The 19,158-nt window shown below is 38.2% G+C and overlaps 2 protein-coding genes across 3 annotated transcripts in view; one reads left to right on the top strand and one right to left on the bottom strand.

Moving 5' to 3' along the window:
• The first annotated feature begins 1,389 nt into the window (after positions 1–1,389).
• Positions 1,390–3,973, top strand: LOC126273358 (uncharacterized). Its single transcript, XM_049976906.1, has 8 exons — positions 1,390–1,425; positions 1,468–1,585; positions 1,797–2,011; positions 2,843–2,964; positions 3,058–3,370; positions 3,431–3,453; positions 3,535–3,784; positions 3,944–3,973. The coding sequence occupies exons 1-8, from the start codon at positions 1,390–1,392 to the stop codon at positions 3,971–3,973; spliced, it is 1,107 nt and encodes a 368-aa protein (XP_049832863.1).
• A 6,190-nt stretch (positions 3,974–10,163) lies between these two features.
• Positions 10,164–19,158, bottom strand: part of LOC126272385 (uncharacterized) — a 99,119-nt gene continuing 90,124 nt past the window's right edge. For both annotated transcript variants that reach the window (XM_049975203.1, XM_049975204.1), the window contains exon 5: positions 10,164–10,924. In XM_049975203.1, coding sequence (XP_049831160.1) covers positions 10,235–10,924 — 690 coding nt within the window. In that variant the 3' untranslated portion in view covers positions 10,164–10,234. The remainder of the gene's footprint in view (positions 10,925–19,158) is intronic.

Below are 19,158 nucleotides of genomic sequence, written 5' to 3'. Positions count from 1 at the left end.
ATTTAAAGAGAGTCCGTTTGCTGAGAACCACTCAATAATTTTGTAAAAAAAACAACATTTACAATTACATCATTTAGTTCTTGGTTTTTGGGTGATATTACTATACTTGTATCATCAGCAAAAAGAACTAACTTTGCATCTTCATCAATGTGGAATGGTAAGTCATTAATGTATATCAAGAACAGTAAAGGACCTAAGACCGAACCCTGTGGGACCCCGTACTTCATTAGCCCCCAGTTTGAGGAATCAGCTGTTGTTTTAACATTACATGAACCACTTATTTCAACTTTCTGCATTCTTCCAGTTAAGTATGAATTAAACCATTTGTGCACTGCCCCCTCAAACCATAATGATTTAGCTTATCTAAAAGAATTCCATGATTTACACAATCAAAGGCCTTTGAGAGATCACAAAAAATACCAATGGGTGATGTCCGGTTATTCAGAGCATTTAATATTTGATCAGTGAAAACGTATATAGCATTTTCTGTTGAAAAGCCTTTCTTAAAACCAAACTTACATTTTGTTAGTACTTTAGTTTTACAAATATGTGCGGCTACTCTTGAATACATTACTTTCTCAAAAATGTTTGATAGAGCTGTCAGAAGAGAGACACAAATCAGTAAGTTAACATATTTTGCATATTCTTATTCAGTAATGTCATATGGAATAATATTCTCGGGTAATTCATTTCTAAGAAATTATGTGAAGACTTACTTGCTCAAAAACATGCTGTGAGAATAACATGTGGTGCTCACCCATGATCATCATGCAGACATCAAGACATCTGTTCAAGGAGTTGCTTCATAGTATATTTACTCTCTCATAGTACATTTCATATGCCTGTGAGCAAATGGCAGTTGCCTGCATTTTATACTGTTCATTCATTGTTCCAACATTATTTTAGTATTTTTAGTGCACATTTCACAACTTTAATAATGGGATAGGCATTTGTAATGCTTTCAATACAAATAAAACTTAGCAAACATGCTTTAAAAATGAAAATCTAAATATTATTGACAGGTCTATATGATTCAGAAATAGCTCAGCTTCTGGATGAGGTCTTTGACATTAATTGGTCTGACATTGAAATTGATGACAGTGATGATGATGCTAATGAAGGTGATGATGCTGAAGTTCACATTCAGGTATTGCAACTGACAGCATCTGAAGATGAAGATCAAGTTTCAGACAGTGAAAGTTCAGTAGTGCCAACACAAGCTCATGAAACTCCATCACTTAAAGATCCACCACAATGCTGGTGCCACAGAACAGAGTGCATAATGGTTTTAGTAGTTTTAATAGGCATGAATGTTAATTATTGCAAAACAATCATTTTAAGCACTATTGATCTTTCTATTTTAGATTTTCACCCAGTATCTCAACTGCCATGACGTCAACATCATCAAGTTCTGATGAAGAATCTGTTAGTACAGGAGTTAAGAAACAGTTTCAATATTTTAATTAGTATTTAAATGAAGATTTCTTCAGTACTATGGCAGAAAAAATAAACATGAAGCCTGTTTCATCACATGAAAAATCTCTCGACACCACTCCAGGTGAGATCAAGAAATGCTGGGCTGCAAGTATTGTGATTTAACTTCTTGGTTTTCCTAAGCTTAGGATGTGCTGTGAACAATGTACTAGATGTGATGTGATGCAAACAGAACACCAGGCACCGGGCAGGCATAAATATGCGACCCGGTCCAGCAAGCAGCCAGTCTCAGGGAACACCTGATGAAGATGTCAAGTAATGATGTCGAAATATCGTGTTTGGAAGACGCTGATATCCGGCAGAAAACCCAATTTCCACGAGATGTCAATGTACTAGATATCCAGTGGTTTCAGAAAACATAAGCAGAGATTATTTATACTGCCTTAGGGCATATCTCAAGGTGGTTGTTGACAATGCTGTCAGTGATAATGTAAAAACAACTGATAGATACTGGAAAGTAAGACCAATGTTGTCAATGATAAGAAAAGTGTGTCTGCAACATCCTTGTCCAAAAATGGTTTCTAGATTAGATTAGATTAATACTTGTTCCATAGATCATGAATACGACACTTAATAATGATGTGGAACGTGTCAGGTTAATAAAATATGTCTGTACAAGATATTACATTATACAAAATATTGCACGACACTAATGTTTAAGTTAGTTTTTTCCCCTTAATTTATATCTAAAAATTCAGCCAATGAGTAGAAGGAGTTGTCATCTAGAAATTCTTTTAATTTATTTTTAAATGTTGGTTGACTATCTGTCAGGCCTTTGATGCTGTTTGGTAGGTAACCAAAGACTTTTGTGGCAGCATAATTTACCCCTTTCTGTGCCAAAGTCAGATTTAACCCTGCGTAGTGAAGATCATCCTTTCTCCTGGTGTTATAGCTATGCACACTGCTATTACTTTTGAACTAGGTTGGATTATTAACAACAAATTTCATAAGTGAATATATATACTGTGAGGTTATTGTGAGGATCCCTAGATCCTTAAATAGATGTCTGTGGGATGACCGTGGGTGAGCTCCAGCAATTATTCTGATTACACGTTTTTGAGCAATGAATACTTTTCTACTCAACGATGAATTACCCGAGAATATGATGCCATACGAAAGCAGTGAATGAAAGTAGGCATAGTAAGCTAATTTACTGAGATTCTTGTCACCAAAATTTGCAATAACCCTAATAGCATATCTAAATAGCATACTGACGAACAAATGGTGCCATTCCATGGGCAAGTCCCCATGAAATAATATGTTAGAGGAGAACCTCAACCTGTGGGCCTGAAAAACTTTGTAATGGGTTTATCAAGTGGATTAACCTTAGTTTTTTTTTATGTGTGAGGGTGGACAGAGACCAGTTAATTCAGAGATGACACCTATGCACGAAAAATTAGATATTGGAGGGAAAGTGGTATTGAAGTTGTCCGATACATTGCCAGCAGGAACGATGATTTTCATGAACCGGTATTTCACTTCTATACCTCTTCTGAGTCCTCTCATCAATCACAGAGCAATTTAAGGATGTGGAACAATGATGACTTCAAGATTATCAAAAAGCATTGGCTTGGCCAAAGATAGACTTCTCAAACGTGAAGGAAGAGGAAGTTTCGAGCATAGGGTGAGAGGTGATGATGCAATTGCAATCGTAAAATGGCACGATAATCTTGCCATTCATTTAGCTTCTACCTACTGTGGGGTAAATCCTGTGGAAACTTATCGAAGGTGGAGCATACGGCAATGTCGGTACATAGAGATTCCTCATCCTTTTGCTGTAAAGATGTATAACTCTCACACGGGTGGTGTGGATCTTATGGACATGGTCATTAGCAAATATGCCATGAGAGGCAGAATGAAGAAGTGGACAATAAGGGTACTGCACCATTACTTTTTTTTTTAATTTGCTATTGCTGCATCATATATTGAATATAAGAATGCTGCAATTGAAGAGAAGTGGCAAAGAAAACAAATATTATCAGATTTATCCTTCAATATGGATATTGCTTAAAATTTGATGTTCATCAACACTGAATGAAGCACAAACAGCCCAGATAGATATGAAGAGGAAAGTGATGAAGAGGAAAGTGAAGAAAGGGAAGAGGACAATGAAAAGAAGAGAAGATTAGTTCAGCCAATACCACCAATGGCCAAAAGATACAAATGTGATTTGCACATGCCAAAAATGAGTACTGAAAAAAAGAACAGTTCAAGATGCAGAGGAACGGGTTGTTCAAAGCTAATGAATGCAAGATGTTTTGAATGTATGGTGCTTTTACCCTTTACTTCAGTAAGAAACTGTTTCAGAAAGTTTCATACTTCATAAGAATATCCTGCAAGATTTTTTAAAATTTGTAAAACGTTTTTGTAATTGTTTATTTTTTTAACAATTTATATTTCAACACAAACATGTAATGAGACAATTGTAACAATTTTGTGCATTTTCTAGCATGAGGAGGAATGTATGTCATGCAAATAAGCAAAAATAAAGTGATATTTATTTCTTCACTGTCTGGCAGATTGTCTTGTTAGCAACGTATGTATCATATGTGATACATTGCCTGCAACAATGTGTAAATATAAAAAACTTTATTCTTGAATATTTTACAATCAGTGGTGTCTATCAACACATTAAAGCTTTGTTTTGTTCAATTTACTGTATAACTGACTTCAGGTCCCTAGAGGTTAAGAGTTAACAAAAATGTCATTTTATGTACATGCTTCAATTCACATGCTGAATTAGCAACTTTTTGGCTCTAGAGATTAAAAGATAATCAGTCAGTTTAATTTAAAGGCATTTGTTCACTACCTTGTAATTCGTTGCACCAACCAAAATGCAGCCCCACAGTGAATGCTGCTCTCAAACACGGGGTGAGTTAGTTGTCATTCATAAGTAGCTGGAAATCACCCGGACTGCTGTCAAATGATTGACAGTTTCTGCAAATTGGTGTGTTGGAATAGCTCCTGAGAGCTGTATATTCAGGAGTGTCCCAGGGAAGTGTGTTGGGATCCTTGTGTTTATGTTGTATATTAATGACCTTCAGAAAATATTAATAATAAGATCAGGCTTTTTGCAAAGTATACCGTTATCTATAATGAAGTACTATCTGAGAGCAACTGCATAAATATTCAGTCAGATCTTGATTGGATTTCAATATTGTGCAGAGATTGACAACTTGCCACTTCCAGAAGCAGTCTTGGTATGCCTCTTGCTGTAACACATGAAGCACTGTCTGCAAATTTTCTTTTATCTCATCTATCATTGCAAATCCTTGTCCTTTCATTGGGTTTTGCAACTTTGGAAATTAGGAAAGTCAACAGGAGCCAGGTCTGGAGAGTACAGAGGATGGATTAGCACAGTGATTTCATTTTTGTGCAATAGTCACACACCAAAAGGGGTGAATGTGCAGGTGTGTTTTCAATATGCAAGAGCCGTGAACTGTCTCACAACATTTCAGGCTGTTTCAGTCTCATTTTCTCAACACGCCCTAACAATACCATCAATTAACAGTTTGTCCTGTAGCATGAATTCATGATGCACTAATCCTTCAAAATTCAAAGACCCAAGGCTTTGACATTTGACCTGAACTGAAGAGCTTTTTTTGGTCTTGGAGACATTTTTCCAACCCACTGTGAAGAATGAAACTTGGTCCCAACATCTTAACCATACACTCACATCTCATCACCAGTTATGATTCTCTTAAGGAATATCTTGTTCTCATTTGATCGATCCAAAATCTCTTCACAGACTGTGGGGCGAAGGTCTTTCTGGTTTTGATTCGTCCCTTGAGATGAACTTAGTGGAAACACAATGCATTCCAAGATGCTGTGTCAGGATTTCATGATATGATTCAACTGAAATGTTACCAACTTCTGCAATCTCTTGGACAGTCAGTCTTCAATTGGAATACGCAATTTTATTGATGTTCATGATATGAGTGTCATTGGTAGATGCTGATAGGCATCTTGAATAAGTGTCAATATTAACTTTTGTCTGGCCATTTTCAAACCATGTGAACCATTCTGAACAACTATAGCTTAAGTGCTCATCACTGTATGCTTCCTGAATCATTTGATGTGTCCCTGTAAAGGATTTGTTGAGTTTCACGCAAAACTTAATGCTGACGCATTTCTCTTATAACTCTGCCATCTCGGTACTCACAAACTGTGCAATACAGTGTTCTACTCAATACAGCACAGAACAATAAGTGGCAGACAAACAACAATGTAACTTGCAGCATTTGCACATTAAACATAGGTGTGTGCAGGGATGCCAACTGTATTTTGCTCCAACACACAATTGGCGCAAAATTAAGAATGTTCCAGATTTTTCTGAGCAGATCTCATATTAATGAAATAATTGACAACTAGAATGCATGGATGATTGATGATAAAAGTATCATGCTGGATTTACAGATTGTGCTCATGGATAGGGCGTTGATGATCTGACCCTGGTATGCACTAAATCTATAACTTAATACTAGATTGATTCTGGCTGTGTAATGTTCATTACTGACAGCTAGAGTGCAATGCTATGGTTTGATACAATGTCTGTTGACATCATGCTTAGCACTTACCCATGATTAAACTTTACATAATTCTCAATTGATTTGCTCATATTCAAAAGCTCACTTTTGTATTATTACAGACATCACAGATATAAGTATTTCAATACAAGCATTAAGACTGCTTGGAGATTTTGGTGTACTCAGATTAATTCTACAATGAGAAGTTAAACTGCTACTGAATCTATAATATTTGGAAATTCCTTCATTTTTAAAAGTGACTGAAGTCATGGTTCTTAGCACTGACCAAGCATCCTGTTCCTTGCTGTTCTCTTAACAAGCATGGAACTGCCCGCCTTCTACTTGCACTGAAAAGTCCTTTGTATCAACTCACTAACCACTGCTGGATTAGGATTTCTTTGGTGTTGCTCAAGCTGATAGCCAGACCATTGCCACCATGGCCGAACAGTACTTTTTTAGTCTCAAGATTTTAAGATCTTAACTTAGCTGGCCCCCCATGAACCATGGACCTTGCCGCTAGTGGGGAGGCTTGCATGCCTCAGAGATACAGATAGCCATACCATAGGTGCAACCACAATGGAGGGGTATCTGTTGAGAGGCCAGACAAACGTGTGGTTCCTGAAGAGGGGCAGCAGCCTTTTCAGTAGTTGCAGGGGCAACAGTCTGGATGATTGACTGATCTGGCCTTGTAACAATAACCAAAACAGCCTTGCCGCACTGGTACTGCGAACGACTGAAAGCAAGGGGAAACTACAGCTGTAATTTTTCCCGAGGGCATGCAGCTTTACTGTATGATTAAATGATGATGGCATCCTCTTGGGTAAAATATTCCGGAGGTAAAATAGCCCCCATTCGGATCTCCGGGTGGGGAGTACTCAGGAGGATGTCGTTATCAGGAGAAAGAAAACTGGTGTTCTACAGGTCAGAGCGTGGAACGTCAGATCCCTTAATCGGGCAGGTAGGTTAGAAAATTTAAAAAGGGAAATGGATAGGTTAAAGTTAGATATAGTGGGAATTAGTGAAGTTCAGTGGCAGGAGGAACAAGACTTCTGGTCAGGTGACTACAGGGTTATCAACACAAAATCAAATAGGGGTAATGCAGGAGTAGGTTTAATAATGAATAGGAAAATAGGAATGCGGGTAAGCTACTACAAACAACATAGTGAACGCATTATTGTGGCCAAGATAGATACGAAGCCCACACCTACTACAGTAGTACAAGTTTATATGCCAACTAGCTCTGCAGATGATGAAGAAATTGAAGAAATGTATGATCAAATAAAAGAAATTATTCAGATAGTGAAGGGTGCCGAAAATCAAGTAGGTAAAAAGATGAGGGCTAGTAGAAATCCTTGGGTAACAGAAGAGGTACTGAATTTAATTGATGAAAGGAGAAAATACAAAAATGCAGTAAGTGAAGCAGGCAAAAAGGAATACAAATGTCTCAAAAATGACATCGACAGGAAGTGCAAAATGGATAAGCAGGAATGGCTAGAGGACAAATGTAAGGATGTAGAGGCTTATCTCACTAGGGGTAAAATAGATACTGCCTACAGGAAAATTAAAGAGACCTTTGGAGAAAAGAGGACCACTTGTATGAATATTAAGAGCTCAGATGGAAACCCAGTTCTAACCAAAGAAGGGAAAGCAGAAAGGTGGAAGGAGTATATAGAGGGTCTATACAAGGGCGATGTACTTGAGGACAATATTATGGAAATGGAAGAGGATGTAGATGAAGATGAAATGGGAGATACGATATTGCGTGAAGAGTTTGACAGAGCACTGAAAGACCTGAGGTGAGACAAGGCCCCTGGAGTAGACAACATTCCACTGGAACTACTGACGGCCTTGGGAGAGCCAGTCCTGACAAAACTCTATCATCTGGTGAGCAAGATGTATGAGACAGGCGAAATACCTCAGACTTCAAGAAGAATATAATAATTCCAATCCCAAAGAAAGCAGGTGTTGACAGATGTGAAAATTACTAAACTATCAGTTTAATAAGTCACAGCTGCAAAATACTAACGCATGTTCTTTACAGATGAATGGAAAAACTAGTAGTAGCCGAGCTCGGGGAAGAGCAGTTTGGATTCCGTAGAAATGTTGGAACACGTGAGGCAATACTGACCCTACGACTTATCTTAGAAGCTAGATTAAGGAAGGGCAAACCTATGTTTCTAGCATTTGTAGACTTAGAGAAAGCTTTTGACAATGTTGACTGGAATACTCTCTTTCAAATTCTGAAGGTGGTAGGGGTAAAATACAGGGAGCGAAAGGCTATCTACAATTTGTACAGAAACCAGATGGCAGTTATAAGAATTGAGGGACATGAAAGGGAAGCAGTGGTGGGGAAGGGAGTGAGACAGGGCTGTAGTCTATCCCCGATGTTATTCAATCTGTATATTGAGCAAGCAGTGAAGGAAACAAAAGAAAAATTCGGAGTAGGTATTAAAGGACTTAGAAGAGCAGTTGAATGGAATGGATAGGAGGATATAAGATGACCATCAACAAAAGCAAAACGAGGATAATGGAATGTAGTCGAATTAAGTCGGGTGATGCCGAGGGAATTAGATTAGGAAGTGAGACACTTAAAGTAGTAAATGAGTTTTGGTATTTGGGGAACAAACTAACTGATGATGGTCAAAGTAGAGAGGATATAAAATGTAGTCTGGCAAGGGCAAGAAAAGCGTTTCTGAAGAAGAGAAGTTTGTTAACATCGAGTATAGATTTAAGTGTCAGGAAGTCATTTCTGAAAGTATTTGTATGGAGTGTAGCCATGTATGGAAGTGAATCATGGACGATAAATAGTTTGGACAAGAAGAGAATAGAAGCTTTCGAAATGTGGTGCTACAGAAGAATGCTGAAGATTAGATGGGTAGATCACATAACTAATGAGGAAGTATTGAATCAGATTGGGGAGATGAGAAGTTCGTGGCACAACTTGACCAGAAGAAGGGATCGGTTGGTAGGACATGTTCTGAGGCATCAAGGGATCACCAATTTAGTATTGGAGGGCAGTGTGGAGGGTAAAAATCGTAGAGGGAGACCAAGAGATGAATACACTAAGCAGATTCAGAAGGATGTAGGTTGCAGTAGGTACTGGGAGATGAAGAAGCTTGCACAGGATAGATTAGCATGGAGAGCTGCATCAAACCAGTTTCAGGACTGAAGACCACAACAACAACAACAACAACAACAACAACAACAACAACTTAGCTGGCTGGGCCTTCTCCAGTAATATGTTGTGTTACAGACTTAAGCACAAAAATAGGTTAACAATGCTGCAACTCAAACTTTTGCTAACCTATCCAGTGATGTAAAATGTCTGGCAGACAACAAATTAAAATTTGAAAACAAACTCAAAAACTTTCTCCTTGACAATGCCTTCGACTTCATATAAGAATTTCTATTATTGTAATGTATAAAAGGTGAAGGGTTGGACTTACTACCTCACATAAGTATATTAAAATAGTAACAGTAGTAGTGGCAGTGGTAGTGGTAGTAGTAGTAGTAGTAGTAGTAGTAACATTTATTATTATTATTATTATTATTATTATTATTATTATTATTATTATTATTATTATCATAGTAACAACAACTTATACCTGTTCAGCATGTAGGCATACTTACAAATTAATTTGTGACGTAAATGTAAAATGACTTGTTCCACATCATTATGATTTATCATGCAAATGATCCATGCAATGTAAAACTATCTAACTAGTTATTTAACTAAAAGATGTTAGAGGTAAGTGCATTGAAAAAAGTGTAAAAGATTTTCGACGGGTAAAATGACATATGTCCGTTTTTCTTTGTTGGATCTTCATTTGGGAAATGGTGAAACAGTGATTGGCTCTTATTAAGCCTCACTGCAGAACCATTTGCATAGTGAGATGAAGCAGAAGTAACCAAGATTAATGGACAAAAAAGTGCTCTTGGATGAGAACAATGCATCCAGTCACACTCTGGCTGTTACAATTAGCACCAGCTGGTGTTGCCAGTGCAGCCTATTCTTCATATTTGGATCCATGTGACTTGTCAATCCACTTTCATTGTAGATCTGCTCAAACAAAAATGGACATAATAGGAGTCAATTAAATCACGGGGAAGAGTTGGATGAGTGATGAAATAACAAGACAATAATTCTAATAGCATATCCTTCATTTTCAATGTAGATTTTATTAATTTCATCGTCATTCTCATTCACAAAATAACTAACTAATATGGTCATTTTCAATGGCATAAATTACATTGTTGGCAATTCGTTGTCTGGCTTCCTTATGCATTGGTGGCAATACCCAAATTTTCTCCAGTGGCACTGCATCGTCTCCTTCAATTAAATCTATGTTGGGTGCATCTTTTTCATCAATTTCTGAGAATGGCACAGACTCTAGAGACATTATAAATCCATATCTACTTACAGCTTTCATTTCACTCTCTAGAGCTTTGTAAGGAAATACTGCATTGGGATCAGAGCCTAGATCAGATACTAAGTCTGTCATACTTTTGTAGTAAATCTGAACCAAATCAGACAAATAAGCTTCTCTGAACTCTTTAGTTGTACAGCTGTATAAGAAAAATGACACGTCACAAACAGGAGATGCATAGCGAGCTAACTGAAAGTCGATCAGCCGGGTATCCTGGATTTTTTTTTCATCAGCATCTTTGTACAGAAACAAGAAATTGCAAATCCATGCATCTCCATTTGTAATAACAGAATAAGGCTCTCTTGGCTTCACAAGGTCCATTTGTACATCAAACAGTCCCTCATTACAGAATTCTTTCGCTTTTTTTTCATATGAGCTGTTAGGATATTCTTGCTCCATTGCATCTATAGTAATATTGCAAAATCGTTTCATCATATTTTTGTACCATTCTCGCTGATCTTCACTGTAGTATGTCTCCTGTAACAAACCAAAGCAGCATATGTAATAAAATCTGCTTCACTAAAAAGATATATATATTTTTTAAATTCAAATATTACAGAAGGCACTGAAAATATCGAGTAAAAAGTTGCAAACACCTGTAAGTAACACTATGGTCCAATCATATTATTCAAATGAAGTTGTACATGATTAAACAAATATAACAATACAGTGCTTTTACCACTTTGTAACTCATGTCAGTAAACAAACAACCACAAGAGTACGAAAAGTTTTTGTTTACAATCACCATCAAGATCAGCAACAGCGCTGTTTATTCAAACATTTTGGAATGGAGTCATTTGCACATTCACCTCACTTCATAAAATCATTTTCCTATTTCACCATTGTTTTCTATTCCTTTACACACTGTGTTTGCCCATTACATTTCTGGAATATTCATCTTTGGTCTTCAAGCCTTCTAGTATTATGGATGATTCTAAAATATTTCTGTTTGCTAATGACTTGGTAGTAAAGGATGTTGTGTGCAACACTGGCTCTGTTTCAAATAGTGCAGTTCATGACATAAGTTCACAGCTTGTAGAAAATAAACTAATACTAAATCACAGTAAGAGTCAGTTTTTACAGTTCCTAACACACAATTCAACAAAACTCTGCATTTTAATCTGACAGAACAGGCATATGATTAGTGAAACTGAATAGTTCTAGGCGTTCGGATAGATAGTAAACTGTCATGGAAAGCCCACGTTCAGGATCTTGTTCAATGACTTAATGCTGCCAGTTCTACTATTCGAACGGTAGCTGAAGTACGTTATCATTTGACACAAAATTAATCTACTTTGCTTATTTTCATTCACTTATGTCACATGGTATTATATTTTGGTGTAATGCTTCCCATTCTAAATAGATATATCTGGCTCAGAAATGGGCTGTTTGGGCAATAACTGGTGTAAGTTCGCGAACCTCTTGTCGACACCTGTTCACTAGTCTGGGTATTTTAACATTACTCTCTCTCTCTCTCTCTCTCTCTCTCTCTCTCTCTCTCTCTGTGTGTGTGTGTGTGTGTGTGTGTGTGTGTGTGTGTGTGTGTGTGTGTGCGTGCGCGAATGTACACCTGTCCTTTTTTTCCCCCTAAGGGAAGTCTTTCCGCTCCCGGGATTGGAATGACTCCTTACCCTCTCCCTTAAAACCCACATCCTTTCGTCTTTCCCTCTCCTTCCTGAAGAAGCAACCATCGGTTGCGAAAGCTAGTAATTCTGTTTGTGTGTTTTGTTCATTGTGCCTGTCTGCCGGCGCTTTCCCGCTTGGTAAGTCTTGGAATCCTTGTTTTTAATATATTTTTCCCATGTGGAAGTTTCTTTCTATTTTATTTACATCATCATTAATTTGAACCCAACAATTACGTTTGTTATTGTCTCTGTTGCATTTCGAAATCTTCTCTGTCATCTTACTTTCTCTTCTCGGGCCTAAATATGTCTGCTTGTGTCTGTGTATGTGCGGATGTGTGTGTGTGTGTGTGTGTGTGTGTGTGTGTGTGTGTGTGTGTGAATGTACACCTGTCCTTTTTTTTCCCCTAAGGGAAGTCTTTCCGCTCCTGGGATTGGAATGACTCCTTACCCTCTCCCTTAAAACCCACATCCTTTCGTCTTTCCCTCTCCTTCCTTCGTTTTTAATATATTTTTCCCGCTTGGTAAGTCTTGGAATCTTCGTTTTTAATATATTTTTCCCATGTGGAAGTTTCTTTCTATTTTTTTTTATATATATATATATATATATATATATATATATATATATATTAAAAACAAAGATTCCAAGACTTACCAAGCTGGAAAGCACTGGCAGACAGGCACAATGAACAAAACACACAAACACACACACAGAATTACTGGCTTTCGCAACCGATGGTTGCTTCTTCAGGAAAGAGGGAAGGAGAGGGAAAGACGAAAGGATGTGGGTTTTAAGGGAGAGGGTAAGGAGTCATTCCAATCCCGGGAGCGGAAAGACTTCCCTTAGGGGGAAAAAAAGGACAGGTGTACACTCGCACACACACACATATCCATCCGCACATACACAGACATATTTAAAGGCAAATAGCAAGGGCAGAGATGTCAGTCGAGGCGGAAGTACAGAGGCAAAGAAGTTGTTGAAAGACAGGTGAGGTATGAGTGGCGGCAACTTGAAATTAGCGGAGGTTGAGGCCTGGCGGATAACGAGAAAAGAGGATATACTGAAGGGCGAGTTCCCATCTCCGGAGTTCGGATAGGTTGGTGTTGGTGGGAAGTATCCAGATAACTCGGACGGTGTAACACTGTGCCAAGATGTGCTGGCCGTGCACCAAGGCATGTTTAGCCACAGGGTGATCCTCATTACCAACAAACACTGTCTGCCTGTGTCCATTCATGCGAATGGACAGTTTGTTGCTGGTCATTCCCACATAGAAAGCGTCACAGTGTAGACAGGTCAGTTGGTAAATCACGTGGGTGCTTTCACATGTGGCTCTCCCTTTGATCGTGTACACCTTCCGGGTTACAGGACTGGAGTAGGTGGTGGTGGGAGGGTGCATAGGACAGGTTTTACACCGGGGGCGGTTGCAAAGGTAGGAGCCAGAGGGTAGGGAAGGTGGTTTGGGGATTTCATAGGGATGAACCAAGAGGTTACGAAGGTTAGGTGGACGGCAGAAAGACACTCTTGGTGGAGTGGGGAGTATTTCATGAAGGATGGATCTCATTTCGGGGCAGGATTTTAGGAAGTCGTATCCCTGCTGGAGAGCCACATTCAGAGTCTGATCCAGTCCCGGGAAGTATCCTGTCACAAGTGGGGCACTTTTGGGGTTCTTCTGGGTTTTAGGGGATGAGGAAGTGGCTCTGGTTATCTGCTTCTGTACCAGGTCGGGAGGGTAGTTGCGGGATGCGAAAGCTGTTTTCAGGTTGTTGGTGTAATGGTCGAGGGACTCAGGATTGGAGCAGATTCGTTTGCCACGAAGGCCTAGGCTGTAGGGAAGGGACCGTTTGATGTGGAATGGGTGGCAGCTGTCATAATGGAGGTACTGTTGCTTGTTGGTGGGTTTGATGTGGACGGATGTGTGAAGCTGGCCATTGGACAGATGGAGGTCAACGTCAAGGAAAGTGGCATGGGATTTGGAGTAGGACCAGGTGAATCTGATGGAACCAAAGGAGTTGAGGTTGGAGATGAAATTCTGGAGTTGTTCTTCACTGTTTACTGTTGTTTCTTGTTAACAATATCAGCTTATTTCCAAGAATTAGCAGCTTTCAGTCAGTTAATACTCAGCAAATATCCTATCTGCATTTGGATCGCACTTCCTTAATTCATGTGTAGAAAGGTGTGCAGTATACTGCTGCATCCATTTTCAATAAGCTACCGCAAGAATTCAACAATCTTAGCATTAATTCATGTGCTTTCAAATTGAAACTGAAGGATTTCCTCATAGGTTACTCCTTTTATTCTGTTGAGGAGTTCCTTGAAAAATTAAGCTGACTCTTATGTTGTATCATTGACTGCGTTTACTTAAAACTTATGGCTTGACTTTCTTTGGGTTCATAAACATTTTTTTTAAAAAAATCTGTTAATACTTTTATGTTGTAATTTCACGCACTGACATGTTTCATGACCTTGGAGATTTGCTCCTCAATTTGATCCTATGGAACTAGACGAGTAAATAAACAAATTACCCATTTCATGCAACATGGTCTTTGACCCACAATATTCTCTCAGTAGTCCCTCTCTTTTTCATTGTTCTTTGCTATATTGTTCACATTCCTCCCAGATGACTGTAACTCTATGTGCAATATGCCACCAGCTCTGTCTGCACTGGGGCAATATTCCTCTTGCAACATATTCCTACCTTCATTTCTGCTCCTTGCTCCTCTTCTAACCAATGTGGCTAATTCTCCACAACCTTTCTCATGTACATCACAACAGCTTCATCCTCAACAACCACTCACCCTAGTTGTGGCAACAGCACCTAAAAAAGATATCCGTGATTGTCTGTGTGCTCTGAAGTAGAACACACATTTGTTAACAATGCCAAATTCAACTTTGTCTTCATGTGTAACAGAATACAATGATTTCTTACTTTGTTTGGTATCTGGCTGCTGTAAATCAGTCCAGCTCAATGAGCTGTTCATGCAGTAAGCAACCAGCTGTCCCATGGTGAAAAATGGTGGGATGGGGGAGGGGAGGGGACTGAAGGGGATGGAAAGAGGAATCAGAAGAAAACAGCTTAGCATGAGAAGCTATGGTCAACAAATCTATTCCATGATTGCTAACATAAGTTCCAAGAGATGTATCACTTCATTGTAGTTAATTAATGCTTATCATGGCAAATTGACTTCCTAAGATTGTTGTATTGATGAGATGAAGAATATGGGGGAGCTAAGTACAAAACATGAAACTGATGACTTATAACTGATGCAGCCTTATGATAAATGTCATTTTCAGACAGAGTTTAAATTGGTATCAATTTGTACATCCTGACTATTTTATTCACAGTTTAACCAGAAAGATACTGGATGTCAGTGAATTCTGCTTATTTTGTTTTTCATAAGTGTCAGTGTTTGGTACCACTTTCTGAGCACTGCTTTCAAGTTTCAGCCTCTAAGTGAGCATCTGTGGGTAGATTTCATTTTCTTCACTGCAAGAAAAAGTTGCTTGCAGAAGTATGTAGATCCAGACAATCAACATAATAGTAGCCGAAAACTTGTCAAGTCATGGAAAATTATGAAGGGGAAAACTTTTTACAAGTCTACAAGAGTTATTTTATTACAAAATTTATCATTCAACTGTTTCTTACACTGTAGCTCTGTACCTTACAACTGTAGCTAGTCATTCTGCACTGTGGTATTGTAAACTGGTGTTGGAGTGTCTGACCTTTGTTTCAAAGTTTTTACCCTGGCCACAATGTTCCCTTTCCTGATTTATAAAGGACTGCTTTCCACTTAAACAGGGTGCATATGACCCAGGACAACCAGGAGATCTGGGAAAAACTTGGGAATTTTTTCTTCTGGGAGAAAACCAGGAAAAACCAGAGAATTTTTTAAAATTTCAGAAATTTATCATTGTTTTAGTTTCAGTTAAATTTTTGTAACTTTGACTGGTAAGAACCAATACTTTGACAAGGATATTACTGTATCTCGCTACTGCAGAATAATACTGCAGCAATAAAACATGCATGAGACAAAAAATAAAACTTATGTTGTAAAGGAAATGTGCTATATATAACAACAAAACACAATGTTGTAAAGGAAATGCACCATGTACAACAACATTGCTCATACAATTGTATGCCAACAGCAAAATGCGTCAAAGGCTTTAGGAAGACTATGCAATGCACCATAACAACAAATTGACTGCAATGAGCGTGACATCATAACTGCTTATATTAGATTCGTTTGAGCAGTTGCAAGCAAGTTCATGAGCATGCGCAGTTGAGTCGTGTATGGTTAGTACCTTCTCCCACATCTGGCTATGGAAGCTTGGCAGCTAGCTGTGTAAGCAATAGCAGCTGATGTTACCTGGTAAAATTTTACTGAAACACCTAAGATGCCAGATTCATGCATGCACAACATGCCCGGTTGTAGGGGGGCCGGGGGTAAACCAAGGTATCTGCCACGTTTGTCAATTGCAGAGGGGTGTGCCAAATTCTTATTATTGAGGAAAAAGACCTAGTTTCACAAAGTTCCTAGTATCCAGAGGACGCTGGCCTATTGATTATTCATATGATTTTGAAACGCTTCTCTGTTGGTTTTTGTACAGATTCTAAGTTGATTTTTGAATGCATGCACATGATGTCTCTGCCAGGGGAGCCCCATTGCACTAGAAATAACCCTTCCTCCAGACAAAAGGGGACACGGCTATGCAAGCTGAGTGGAATAAAGCTGAATGAGTGAATGCCAGCCACTGTTAATGTGGTAGACTGGGTTTGTGAATGATCTGCATTGTTACAATTACTAGTGAAGTCCACAGATTCAGACTACCAGAGTGGAAATAAATGATTAACAGGAATAACAAGTAACAAAGATTACATATTATCTTCTCGGTGTATTTACGAAAATGAAATATTGACAGAAAATTTTTGGTCAGCCGCTATACTAGTCAGTCCCTGGCTAGCAGCCACTAAAGTTCTATTCTGCGAGCAGCACAGAAAACATGTTGTACAAACACATAATAACACCTAACTGGAAAATAAATGTGGGATAACTAAACCAGTGATTGCGGCACTGTTAGTGAAGTTAACTGGAGAATAAGTTTTGACACTGGCGGGAATAGGTTCAGAATTAGTGATGACAAGATTGTTTTTTAGAACGAGGAAGGAGGAGAAATGGGGACATCACACAAATTATGGAAGAATATGATGATTCTAAATTTATATAAAAATTTCGAACTACTACTTTTCAGTCTCATACTTCAGAAGCTAGAGCATATGAATGAAATGTGAAACTATTTCCTAACATAAAACTTTTTGCCCGTAGTAGGCTTAATAGGCATTTGATATTGGTCCTTCATGAATTATATTCTGTCATGTTATAAAAACGAGCATTTGTGTCAAAACAGTCTTGCTCATTTACTGTGTGTTACAATTGCTGCAGTATTAGGCACGCCTATTTTGTTTTGTCAGACTGGCAAAATACACATAATCAGATCGAGAAACCACTTAAGAATTGAAGAAATGTTTACTGTCTTTCTTATCTCTTATCTTTACTAGTTTTATCTATCCTATATTTAATTTTATGTCACACAAAACAGCAAGTTACTAGCTAATAGGCAATAAGGAGAGCAAATTTTCTGAAGAGTTCTTGTTTCTTGGTTACAAATAATTCCATCCAGTATTAAATGAGAGTTTATTTTTTTAAGAGGGCAGGATGTCAAACCAGCCAAAATGGGAGCAGGAGAGGCACCAGAGGACATTTTAATTTCCACTGTCCTGGTTATAGTTTGATGGCATTCATTGAAAAATATTACATGTTTCAATTCCACAGAACGAAATCAGTGACGTACGATAGAAGAATGCTGTCAAATGGATTTCTGTGAACAGGAGCTATCAAACAAATTAAAATACATTCACATAATTATGGAAGACTAAAATATGTTATTAGTTTCAGGTTTTATTTTATTTCCACCTTTCTGACTGCCAAACATTAATCACATTGCAGAATAATGAAGTTATTTTTGTTGGTTTGCTAAAGAAATTCAGCTGAGGCAGTAAATATACTTGAAACAAAATGTTATTTGCTAGTTTCATGTGTTCACTGCATTTCAAGTGCACATTTCCATCTTCTAGTGTGTATGGCATTATGCCATAATAAAGAACCAAACACGAGAAAATACAGAACTTGTACTCCAAGAACATTTACATCCAAATCTGGACATACGAATGTGTATTTTAAGCTGAATTATGCATTTATGTTTCACAAATTTCCTATGCTCTTGAAGTATCCTTCAATGTCTTGCTTCCTTTATGATATAATGTAATGCTGTACACATATGAATATAAGAGCTTTCTGCATCATCATAGCTGCACAAGCGTGGTGACACCTGTTATCTGATGCTCTCTGGCAACAAAGCAGGATCATGTTGTGGTAGTGGGTGGAGTGGGAAATAGTATTGATAGGGATCAGGGCTGCAATATTGAGTGTGACCTGGTAAAAATGGCATCTGCAATAAACCATGCAAATGTTGGCTTGGTTCCTGCTTTCATGCGGTATGACCCGCACTAAGTGAACAGCTCTGTCAGGAGGGTCAATGTGGAGCTAGATCAGCTGCTTCAGGCAGCTACTTTGTCAGGCATAGGTTTGGTTCCTGTTGATGGTATTGGTAGGTGGGACTACACAAGACATGGCCTGCATCTCAATAGGAAATGGAAGGGTAAACTGGCTGGGACAATAGCAAAAACTTTAAGAGGGGCACTGAAACTCATGGGAGTACGTTTTTAGGCTAAGACCAGTGTCTAATCATCTAACATTGATTGAAATGAGGCTTAATGAGAATTTCAGACATGCAGGTGCTAGAGATGTGAAAATGTCACAAGATTCTCATAACAGTAGAGTGAAAAATAATGTTAGTATGTCACAAAATTCACATAAAAACACAGTGAAAAATAATGTTAATATATTGCATCAAAATATCAGGGGATTTAAAAACAAACTAGATGAGCTTCTTGTTTGTTTAGAAGATTTAGAAACTGGTGATGGAATAGATGTACTATGCCTGTCTGAACATCATATAGTCACAGGTATGAA

The sequence above is a fragment of the Schistocerca gregaria genome, chromosome 5 (genome assembly GCF_023897955.1).
Source record: "Schistocerca gregaria isolate iqSchGreg1 chromosome 5, iqSchGreg1.2, whole genome shotgun sequence".
NCBI lineage: Eukaryota > Metazoa > Arthropoda > Insecta > Orthoptera > Acrididae > Schistocerca > Schistocerca gregaria.
Note: the sequence above shows the minus strand (reverse complement) of the source record. Positions and strands in the feature narration are given on the sequence as shown.